The following is a 12442-nucleotide window of genomic DNA, read 5'->3' on the forward strand; positions in this document are numbered from 1 at the left end:
AGGAAGTTGTGATGGTTAATACTGAGTGTCAACTTGATTGCATTGAAGCAGGCAAAGTATTGTTCCTGGGTGTGTTTGTGAGGGTGTTGCCACATTTGAGTCAGTGGACTGGGAAAGGCAGACCTACCCTTAATCTGGATGGGCACAATCTAATCAGCTGCCAGCTCGGCCAGTGGCCAGATTAAAAAGCAGGCAGAAGAATGTGAAAAGGCTAGACTGGCTTAGCCTCCCAGGCTACATCTTTCTCCTGTGCTGGATACTTCCTGCTCTTGAACATCAGACCCCGAGTTCTTCAGCTTTGGGACTCGGACTGGCTTCCTTGCTCCTCAGCCTGCAGACGGCCTATTGTGGAAACTTGTGATCACGTGAGTTAATATTCCTTAATAAACTCACCTATATATGTACATCAATCCTATTAGTTCTGTCCCTCTAGAGAACCCTAAGACAGAGGTATAGTCACAAAATCCTCCACCGAACAACAGTCTCCAGTAACAGACTGTGTGGAAGGGGCAGGGTGGGGAGGAGGGATTCAAAGCTGCTGTCTTTTTACAATTTGGTTTTCTAAACCACATGTATACGTTGCTTTGATTAAAATAAAAATTGATGTTAAAACAGCCTTTTACAATGTTTTAAAATTGACTTAACTGTATGGATATTTGGATAATACGGGGCATGCTCTTAACAGGCTTCGGAATAATTTCAGGCGAGTAAAAGGAGATCCATTATTAATCTCTATAACAGTCTTCTCTTTGAAAGATTTCAAAGCAGTGATATTGCTTTTGAAAAAATAAAAACAATTAAATAAATACGTTTCCCTGGGCCCCTGCTAAGAAATCTGTTAGATCTCTTTGTAAGAAGCATTTCAATACCTGGAATGAAGACAGGGTAATAGGTATTTTTCCTCTACAATGGGATTTGAGAGCAAGAGTGCCCTGTAATTATTCCTGAGTCACAAATATAACCTAAGTTATTGGAAACAGGTGCTATCTGTTGGTTACGAATGACTCCTGCTCTTATTCATACATCAGATCAGATTCAAGTATCAGACTGGGAATTTCACAATCCATATGTGGGGATATTGTGGGAATGAGGCCAGCAGAAGAAGTGTATTATTCTACATATTTACTGATTGCTACTGACCCAACCAACTAAACGAGAAAAGTCTAATTTATAAAGAAATATACATGTTAAAATCAGCTCATTATCAACATATCTCCTCAATTCTACAACACAGTAAGTCCTCCCTTGTCGTCAACAGGTTCTTGGAAACTGAGACTTTAAGTGAAATGACGTACGGTCACTTCCTTCAACACTGTTTTGTTATAACATTGATGAGAAAAAAACTGATTTCGCTACACATACATTTAATGTATTGCAGTTTCTAAGAACGTATCAATGATATTAAGTGAGGTCTTACCATATTATAATAATAACAGTATTTTCAGCAAATGCTGTTAAAGGTACACATGGATTGTGAGATGTACTCTTGCAATCCTGAAACTGTTATAACTATGAAAAAATACATCTCAGAAGCAACGATATGCAGTGATAAAACATTTATTGGGAGCCCCCTCTGTGCAAAGCACTCTGCCCAGAACTGTTCCATTTGAGACTCCAATGCTCAAGACAGAGAGGAACCTGCTCTCTGTGGAAGACCTTGGTCTGCTACCTACAATGGCACATGCACGAGAGGCAAGAGGAACAGTCATGTACATGCTTAGGATTAGGGAAAAAATTCAGAAACATTGAACAGTAGGGGAATCCTCACGGTAAGTGGAGCAAAATGCCAAAACAGAATAGTAGTAACAAGCAGCAGAGGCAGCAGCAACAAAAATGACCTAGAGGGAGCATCTTTAGCTGTATGACACATCAAAATGAAGCAATTACAACACTATGGGCAGTGACTACGTCAAAACACAGCCAAACCTCTTCCCCCATGCCGTACTCCGGGCAGACGGCACTATTTGATCACAGCACAACTTCTGGCTAAGCTCAGAGGAAGACTCGGAATTGCTCTCAAGAAATCAGCAGGGCTGCCCTTATGCAGACATTGCTCTGTGTCTTGGTTGTACTATGCATAGACATCACTCTGAATGGATACTACCAGTTGGTTGGGACTGAGATGCTACAAGAACACAAATTCTTATCCCAGCCCTCTGATCATAGCAACCACCACAGCCCGACTACCTGCAATGATTTAAAAGTAAATGCAGCAGGCGTGTCTGTCTATGGTGGGTGGCCTCACTCAATTCATCTTTAGTGTACACTGGAGTATATTCCTAGGTGCTCTTGAGAGTTCCAATTACAACATGAAATCATGGGTAAATATTTACCCTTCCTTGTTTGGTAATGGAAATGGTCTATAGTGCATTCACAGGCCCTCCTTCCAGTCTCATAAAAAAGGGACGTGAAGAACTATTTATGTTTAAAAAAATAGTTCTGCAATAGAATAGTCAATATCTGCCACTCATCTGACTTACCATGATGAAAAAACAGTCAATACTCACAGAGCACAATGTTAATCTAAATTATTAATGTCATTTGCTTAGCACAAGAAGTCCTGCTTTTTATGAGCCACTGTCTTCCTGGAAACTATATCAGTGGGTGACTGGGTCACTGTTAAGCAGACTGTATGAAAATGAGATAATATTCACCTGTCAGACTGACCAAAATAATACTAATATAATTATACTATATATAAATACTAATATATCATATATATAGATAAAGAATACTAATATAAATAATATTAATACATCCAGTATTAGTAAGGGTGGAAAAATGGGCACTGAAATACTGTGGAAGGGAGTCTCTACGAAATTAGGAAATAGCTTTTGGAAAAAACAACTTGGTAACATAAAAAAATCAAAAGTGCACACTCTTCAGCAATTACACATCTAGACAAATATCTTAAAGAAGTATTTATATAAGTCCACAAAAAGGAATGTATAAGAACATCTCACTGTCTTAATACTGAAATAATACTAAAAATTATCCATGACCTGATAGCCACTGAGTGGGGACTGGTTAAATAAATGGCAGCAAATCTCTTTGCTGTGATACAATGTGGCAAGTAACAACAACAAGGTAGAGCCAGGAATACTAACCTGCCAGGCCCGCTAAGGCATTCTTAAGGCAGAAAAAAGCAAGGTAGATGAACATGTAACTTTAAAAAATTATGTTTCAAAAACGAAAACAAAATATATTTCAATGTATTTCTCAATATACTTACTATGGGCTGTAAATCCATTCACAGGATCTAGAATGAGACAGACCAATCACATACAGCGGGTCCCTGAGAGGAGACTCAAGGTGGGGACGTGGTATTCAAGAGGTATTTGTATTGTCTGCATTTTAATGAATACGTACTGATGAATTATTTGGAGAATTGAATTTAAGTATTTTTTTTAAGTTATGCTTTTATTTACCCGCTTTTACTTTTTTTTCTCTTTCTCAAGGCTTAGAAAATGCACTGTCATTTTCACAAACAGCCATAGTGTTTAAGGGCACATTTTTCTCAGCCTGATTTTCTACCCATCTATATACAGATGTTCTCTCTCATGCCACCTCAAAGACTTGCCTGCATGGGCTAAGTGAGGGCAGGGAACAAGTGAATTTATAATTTTGACAAATAAAAATTAACTGGAGTTGATTAGGAATTACTTATCTAAATACAGGTTAGAAAAATTATTTTTTATTTTAATCTTAATATGTTCCTCTATTTTCCAATTGTATACAATGATCATGAATTAACCATCTAATTGAAAAAAGTCTAAACCAGTACTCCCTGGGTTGGGGGGCGATTTTGCCCCCCAGGAAGGTTTGGCAATGTCTAGAGACATTTTTGGTTGTCATAACTCATGGAGGGATTGCTACTAGTACCTAACGAGTAGAGACCAGAGATGCTGCTAAACACCCCACAATGCACAGGACAGCCCCATAGCAAAGAATTATCCATCCCAAAATGTCAACAGGCCCAAGAACAGAACCTCTAATCTAGATATACCAGTAGTAACATATAACTATTTACATTCTACTTACATATAATATTAATATATTACATATATATGTAAAATATACATGTAAATATATATGTAAAATATAATAATATATACACATATATATGTAAATATATATATATATATATATATATATTTTTTTTTTTTGAGACAGAGTCTTGCTCTGTTGCCCAGGCCAGAGTGCAGTAGCATGATCTCAGCTCACTGCAACCTCCGCCTCCCAGGTTCAAGTGATTCTCCTGCCTCAGCCTCCTAAGTAGCTGAGATTAGGCCCACACAACCATACCTAATTTTTGTATTTTTAGTAGTAGAGACAGGTTTCTCCATGTTGGCCAGGCTGGTCTCAAACTCCTGACCCACCCCGACCTCCCAAAGTGCTGGGATTACAGGTGTGAGCCACCACGCCTGGCTTTTTTAAAATATTGAATCAAGATGATAGGGGAGGGCCTAGGCATGTACCTGAACAATGAACTGGTAGATCATGACCAAGCTGACCAGCATGGTGATGTTGGCCAACAGAGAGAAGACGGACAGAGCTCGGAGGTTCCTGATGAAAACCAGCAGCACCAGGAAGGGCAGGAAGGAGAGCATGTAGAGTCGTGAGTCCATGGTGGGTGTCAGAATCACCGTCTCATTGTTGTGGCAGTTATTGGTGGTCCCATTGGCTGCTTCTATCACCTAGAATGAGGGGAAGGAAGAAAATGGACACACCTCTCAAACAACAGAGGCCGGTGGATCCTCTGCTGAAGAGGTTCCTGAGGAAAGGCTCAGGTGTGTGAACAAGGCCTTTTAGAATCTGTGGCCAGTGAGCCATCTTTAGAGATCTTCACGACTATCATCAGCAACCCAATTGTCTGAGCTAGGTTTGCTCATATGTACCTAGGACAGGAGGATGGATAAAGACATGTGGCGGTTTCTCTATGCCCGAGCTCTTTCCATGGGAATCAAATAGAAGACGTAGTTCTATGTAAAATATGAAAACTTTAACTCTTTTGTTGACAAAAGCTGGTTTGGAAAAAATCCTAAACAAAAATTTCAATAATCTTTTGCCATTCTCTCTCCGTTTTTTTTTTTTTTTCTTTTTTAACCAGGTGCTTACCTGTTTAAAGTTGTCAGCCAGAAACACAAAATAGACACAGCAGAATCCCAGCTGGGTGACAATCAAGAAGAAGTCCACAACACGTCTGGAGATGGGGAAGGAAGGAATACAAAGACTGTTACAATACAAATGCAATGCTCCCAGAAGGGGAGGTGTTTTTTGCTTTTGTTTTTTAATAGATTTAGGGAGTACAAGTGCTGTTTTGTTAAATGGATATACTGCATAGTGGTAGCATCTGGGCGTTCAGTGTAACCATCACCCAAACAGTGTACGTTGTACCCATTAAGTGTTTTTTTAACAGTGCTTTTCCCCAAGCCATCACAGACCCTTCCTGGCAGTGACAAGAATGAGCATGCCCCGGCAGGAGAAGAAACTATGCTAGGTGCCACTGGTCTGGGGCTTTGGGAAGAAGGTGAGGGAGGTGCTATCTGCATGGTTTCCGACATCCCCTTCCTGGCTTCTCGTCTGGAATGATGCATGAGGTCAGAAACATACACAGACACCATGACCACTGCCCAGCCTCTTAGCCTCCTCTCTACACATCTGCCCACCTATCCCATCTCACACTTTTTTTGTTACAGGGAGCCCTTGACATAAAACACCAGGAAGTAGTCCCCTTCACTGTCTCTAACTTGGATTCAAGAACCAACCAAGTCCCACATTAAGGACACAGAAACAGAAACTGATGTACCAAAAACAGACTGCTGGTTGAACAATGGCAGCTGGTAACAACCTAAAGGATCATCAAAAGGAGAGTGATTAAATTATAGACCATTCTTAAATGGAACATTACATTGCAGTTAAAAAGAATGTGTTAAATCTCTATGTGCTGATAGAGAAAAACGTCTCAGACGTTTAAGGGGAAAAAGCAAGTTTCCAAACAGTATACACAGTATGGTCAATCTGTGCAAAAAACTTTAAGAACACGTGTATGTTTCTACTTATACAGCAAATTCCAAAAGGCTACCCATGCAACTGTGACAAAATTTTCTTTCGCTTTTTACTTTATCTCCTATCTTGATCAAAACAAAGTTTTTACTATGAGCACACATTAAAATAACACACATTTTATTAAAAGGAAGGAAGGAAAGGAGGGAAGGAGGGAGGAAGGAAGGAAGTAGTAAGAAAGAATGAAAGGAAGAATTAACAACCACCCCACTCATGGTGGTCACTTGGCAATCTAGCTTCTCCCAGTTACAGAAAATAATTTGGCCAAAAGAACTATATAATCTGCATCACAGGATAAAGGTGACTATGAATGAAAGTAAGCTTCCTCTATGACCACAAAAAGGAACTTTTCTAGAGAACATAGTTTTAATGTGGTTCATGTTTTTTTAAAGAATTTTTAGCCCTTGATAGTATCAATTTCCTACATTTAAATATAGAAAACAAACATAATATTTCCCTCCAAACATCTAAGAGTTACCATAAGGAGAAATTTGCAAATACTTCCTACCTCCATCTCATCTCCACACCCTGCTCTAGTTTACCTCACCTTCTCCTGAAGCCTTCTCTCCTAGCTCTCATGTGCATTTCTCACCTGGCACAGCCAACAAGGGAATCTTTAAAGTTCCTCCCTCTCTGAGCACTGAGGATGTACTCCTAGCTCACGACACTTTCTTCTTACAGGTGTCTCCCACTACTGGTCTCTTATCTGGTTCCCCGGCTTCTCTTCCCACATTATCTTTTTCCTTACACAGACTACAAGCCTCTGGAGGGTAGGAACCACATAATTTACTTCAGGAAATCTTCCCTTCTTACCTAGAACTGTTTGGTTCCATTTATAAGATAGTGCTTAAATACATTTGTTGAACAAATGAGTGAATCAAAAACAATCACTGGTCATAGACCACCAAAGCTGGAATGGCTCTAGAGACCATTTAGGCCAGGCCCCATGCTTTCCTAATGAGAAAACTGAAACCCAAGGGAAAAAGGGGTTACCCAGCCCCAGGTCACAGAGCTTACTACCAGCGGAGCTGAGCCACAGCCCTAGGCAACTGACCCAAACAGCACTCTTTCCACGCTTTACACTGTCTCCCACGTCGCACCTCCCCATCTGAAGGCCTCCCACCGGGAGGCCACAGTTGAAAGGAAGGAGGAAATCAGTTACCTTCCCCAATGTGCGTGGTTCCGGAGCCAGGAGCAGGGGCTGGATTCTAGTCCATACATCACAGTATCACCATAATCCACAAAGGATTTATTCAGCCTGGAAGAGGAGGAGGGAAGAGGAAGGGCAGAGCACGTGGATTAGACAATGACAATGACAGAACAAATGGAGCCACTGAGACCTGGGCCGGTTCCCATCTCTCACCCTGGAGGTACCACTCTGAGTCCTGTATCTCATGCTTCCAAAGATCAGAAGTATTCAGTCGACAGGATGGTTACTTTTATTATAATTAACAACCATCTGGTAGAATCATTTCAATGGGGTAAACATTACAACGCCCATGAAATTAGAATGTAGTATCCACTGGGCATAAGTAAATTTAACAGAAGATAATGAGCCAGAAAAGAACACAAAAATAACCCGGGAAAAGAAAACGCTGCAATCATAAGCCGCTACCTCCAACCAGTGTAAAGAATTGAGAGTGGTCTGCATCAGTGCTCATTTTCAGGGTTGATAACAGAACCCAAAAGGACAATGTGTCACTTGAGAGGTGGCTCAGAGGGCTCTCACCTGCGGCAGAAGTGGTGAGCACATTTCACCAGGATACCCATGCAGTGCACGGCCACGATGCCTATGATCAGCAGGCTGATGGGACCCATCTGGGGACAGATATTGCAGGCAAAAGAGAGACAGAAAAGTAGGTAGAATTAGGAGTGAACCCAATGGACACTCAAGTTTGCAAAGGATTAAAAAGCTACTAAGGCACTTTTCAGTTACAAAACTTTGGGCCCAGCATTAGAGAGAGAAATGTGATCATGGAGATTAGCTCTGTGAGATGGGCGCTACTGAACTTTAGCACATTTTCGAGAGATTTAGTCATGTGGAGAAGAAGGACATGAGATAAGTCTGTTCCGAGAATGGTGCATGTCAGCAGAATAGAAGGCTCCTGTGACTGTGGGAAGAGCTGGGCTAAGGGATGTGAGGTGAGACAGGTAAGTTATCTTTACAGCAATGCCAGATCAAGAAAAGACTGCACTTAGCTAAGGGCAACCCACATCTCTGAGCATCTCTTCAACTCCAAAAGAAACCAGAATGGCTTTGGACAGGCAGTCAACTGGAGGTAAATCACAAAAAGAAGACATAAGATTCTTGCAGTTGGCCATTTAGGAACAGGGCATGGGGGACCGTGTAGAAAATGGGCAGACATCTGTAACTAACTCATTAGTTCATATTATTGACAGAAACTGCTTGAGCCATCTCAGTACATCCTCTCCACCATGAAGTAAGCTCCATGAGGGCAGGAATATTTAATTCACTGATGTATTCTAAGAGCTTAGAACAGTGCCTAACACACAGAACACTCTCAATAAATATCTTTAAGTGAATGAATGTCTGAATTCCGCTTTTTGTCAACTGATTTTAAAAAATTGCTTCTCTATTTAAAATGTTTTAAAGCAAGTACATTTTAACAACAACAAAAAGCTACCTCCTAAAATTTGTCACCACTCCCCCGCACTGATGGAGACCCTTACCACGATGCCTGCATTTTTCACCGCCAGAGGGAGTCCCAGGAGTCCTGTGCCAATGTTGCCTTTTAACAGGTGGATCAAGGTCTGGAACCATCTGAAGTGAAGACAGCCAAGGAAATGATAACCATGACAGTTAACTTTTATTAGGATCTCAGTGCTTATATGCATTATCTTGTTTTATTTCCACAACAACCCTGTAAGATTTTATCTTATAGATGATGAAGCAGTTTGCTCAAGGTCACATACCTAGTAAAGGGCTGGGGCAGGATTCAAATCTGGGCAGTCTGACTCCAGAGCTCCCCCTCTTATCCACTGTGCTGTAAGTCTCCACTCTCTGTGACATTTCTGAGAATCCCTTCTCTCAGAGATTAGACCAGAGGGGTGCTCCAACTTTCTTCAGACACTCTATCCTTTCCAAGTGTATTTGGGTCTGGTTCTAACCACTGAACTGACCACTATAAAGGCTCAGACCTGGCCGGGCACAGTGACTTATGCCTATAATCCCACTACTTTGGGAGGCCGAAGCAGTGGATCACCTGAGGTCAGGAGTTCGAGACCAGCCTGGCCAACAAGGCGAAACCCCGTCTCTACTAAAAATACAGAAATTAGCCAGGCATAGCGGCATGCACCTGTAATCTCAGCTTCTCAGGAGGTTAAGGTAGGAGAATCGCTTGAACCCGGGAGGCAGAGGTTGCAGTGAGTTAAGATCGCGCCACTGTACTCCAGCCTAGGCAATAGAGGGAGACTCCATCTCAAAAAAAACAGAAGACTCAGATTCCAAAACTGCAACAGAGGATGACAAACCAAACAATGACGGACAAACACTGGTAAGAGAACAGAGGAAATTAAAAAAAAAAACAAAAAAAAACAGAAGCCCCAAACCCAGTAACAGAAAGACACAAAGTGAACAGCATAAAAGTCACACCATACCATAAGGGGCCAGAAGTCCCTGATACACTTAGTATTAAAAAAAAAAAAAAAACTCAAGCCAGGTGCGGTGGCTCATGCCTGTAATCCCAGCACTTTGGGAGGTCTTGATCACAAGTCAAGAGATTGAGACCATCCTGGCCAACATGGTGAAAGCCCATCTCTACTAAAAATACAAAAATTAGCTGGGCGTGGTGGCAGGCACCTGTAATCCCAGCTACTTGGGAGGCTGAGGCAGAAGAATTGCTTGAACCCGGGAGGCAGAGGTTGCAGTGAGCCAAGACTGTGCCACTGCACTCCAGCCTGGATAACAGAGAAAGCCTGTCTCAAAAAAAAAAAAAAAAAAATCCATTGGTGATCTTGCTCTTTCAATGGATCTTTTACCCATGCAGAATTCCTAACATCATACTTTGGTTGAGTTTATACAGATCTTCCAAATGCTAACATCTTCATTGTATATTAATAATATCAAAAAGTCACATTTGTTAATATCACCACTAATCTCATCAGAAAAGTCTTCAAGGAGAGGGGCTATCAAGCTCATGGCACTGGATACAAGTTGGGTTTTTTTCCTAATTTTGCTTGAAAGCTTGAATTTTATTCTGGGCAACAGATGTGTATTGTCTATTGTTTTCCTTGAGGTGATGGGCTGATTTCTTTCATTTTCAAGAAAATGTCTTACAAGTACTCGGGTCTGAATGACCTACAGTTTGTTAGTTGTTCTTTCCAGTTCTATGAAAAAAAAAAAAAAAAAAAGCAGCAAGTTTGGTTGACAACTCATATAATCACTCGAGGTCTTTGCCTTAAGACAAGTAACATATTTTGGTACTCATAGAAGTACTTCATGCATACTTCCCATTTTGCCACATAGAATATTAAAGACCTATACTGAAGGGTCTCAATTTTTTAAATATTAGTAATCCTACTGTTTCATCAAAGACATTCTTAAGTGCAAAGGGCTTTTTTCTTTGCGCATGTGTGGCAGTGAAAAATACAATGACTACTAGTATAATTTGGTGCCACTGCCTTGATTCATTCTACAGTGCAATTTTACCCACCATTGCTTCTACATTATAAGTGCAAATATCCACAAGTGAAAAAGCAGATAACATCTTAGTATTATTATAAAGAGTTTTAGCCTCATAGACTTCTTGAAATGGTCTTGGGAAGCCCACAAAGTGTGCAGACCACATTTTGCAAATGACTACTCCAGCTCACCTTTAGAGAGCCAGTTTCAGTCTGCTGGTTTCAGTTTGCATGGGGAAGAAGCACGGAGCCTTGATATATATATAATGGAACTCAGAGGGGCAACAAGAAGAAAAATTTGCCCAACAGCATAAAATGAGGCTGTCTTCGAAGCAGTCAATAGCTTGATAACATCAAGTGTTAGTAAATAACCTCACTGAACACACTAAGAAATAACTCACAGGTCGGGCATGGTGCTCACGCCTATAATCCAAGCACTTTGGGAGGCCGAGGCAGGCGGATCACTTGAGCCCAGGCATTTAAGACTAAGTGGGCAACATAGCAAAACCCTATCTCTACAAAAAAAAAAAAAAAAAAAAAAGTAGCCAGGTGCATGCCTGTAGTCCCAACTACTTAGGAAACTAAGGTGGGAGGATCACTTGAGCCCAGGAGATGGAGGTTGCAGTGAGCCATGATTGTGCCACTGCACTCCAGCCTGGACAACAGAGCAAGACCCTGTCTCAAAAAAATAAAAGGAAATAACTCATGAAACTCATGGAAGTGTTTGGCATTCCTATTTGCACCCCCTAACTAGGGGTTTTTGCTGAGCCCTTGACTTCTAGAAGAGCCAGGCGTGTGCATGCATATGTGCAGTAGGTGCAGAAGTACTTCCATGTATTTTGTTCCTTGGCAAACTAGATAAAAGGGTAGGGCAAAGCAGAAATATAAAAGGAACTCAGCTCAACAACTTGTCCCTAACACTTCCAACATATTACAAGATTAATTTAGGTTAAGAAGGTCCTCAAAATCAACCTCTACCTTAATCATACCTGGCATGTTTTCTACATAAATCCTTGCGTGGATCCTACGCCCCAGGTTGGAAGTACTCAACCAGTCCTCTATGCCCCAGCAAATTACTTTATCTTGTACCACCTATGATGGGACTGTAATACCTGCCATCAACTACAGATGGGCTTTCCTGGTCACCTACACTGTATCACAACATCAAGGCAGGAAAGGAACCTCGGAACAAAGTATACCCTGGAAAATGTCACAATACAAGCCCGAGGAAGGTATCTTCTGATTTGTTCAATTTCCAAGAAACAAGGACATAATTTTGTCCAAAACCTATGAGCTACTATCCTAAAGTTGCTAGTTGGTAGGTTTTGAGCTTCAGAGATGTCTCTATAGACATAAAAATCCAGACCTCATCTGCTAAATATTGCTTAGACAAGTCGATATCTGAGATCAAAAAGGAGCAAAAACTGCAAAGGAAACTACAGAAAGGGAAGCTTAGAAGTATCTTACGATAACGAGCATGACCTCTGAAGGGAAGCCATCACATGCCATTGGCTGTGTGTGGAGATGCTTCTGCATGGGGGCTGCCAATGCTGATAAGGTTGGAGGAAAGAGGGGCAGGGTGATCCACACTGCTGCCAGCTGTGCTCTAAGCAATCTACCACCAGCTAACTCCCACTGCAGGCTAATGGGGAATCTACAAAAGCATACCCCTGAGAAATAAGCTACAGAAACAGAATCTTAGAGGACTGGTTGAGTACTTCCAGCCTGAGGCATA

The 12442-nt window shown here is 41.2% G+C and overlaps 1 protein-coding gene across 7 annotated transcripts in view; it reads right to left on the reverse strand.

The window, feature by feature from the left end:
- Nucleotides 1-12442, reverse strand: part of SLC36A1 (solute carrier family 36 member 1) — an 82786-nt gene that overhangs the window by 59981 nt on the left and 10363 nt on the right. For all 7 annotated transcript variants that reach the window (XM_055285579.2, XM_055285578.2, XM_063642684.1 and 4 more), the window contains exons 3-7: nucleotides 8758-8848; nucleotides 7796-7884; nucleotides 7229-7324; nucleotides 5119-5203; nucleotides 4479-4697 (exon numbers count right to left, since the gene is read on the reverse strand). In XM_055285579.2, the coding sequence (XP_055141554.1) occupies nucleotides 4479-4697; nucleotides 5119-5203; nucleotides 7229-7324; nucleotides 7796-7884; nucleotides 8758-8848 (580 nt within the window). The remainder of the gene's footprint in view (nucleotides 1-4478; nucleotides 4698-5118; nucleotides 5204-7228; nucleotides 7325-7795; nucleotides 7885-8757; nucleotides 8849-12442) is intronic.

This window comes from Symphalangus syndactylus, chromosome 7 (genome assembly GCF_028878055.3).
Source record: "Symphalangus syndactylus isolate Jambi chromosome 7, NHGRI_mSymSyn1-v2.1_pri, whole genome shotgun sequence".
Classification (NCBI taxonomy): Eukaryota; Metazoa; Chordata; class Mammalia; order Primates; family Hylobatidae; genus Symphalangus; species Symphalangus syndactylus.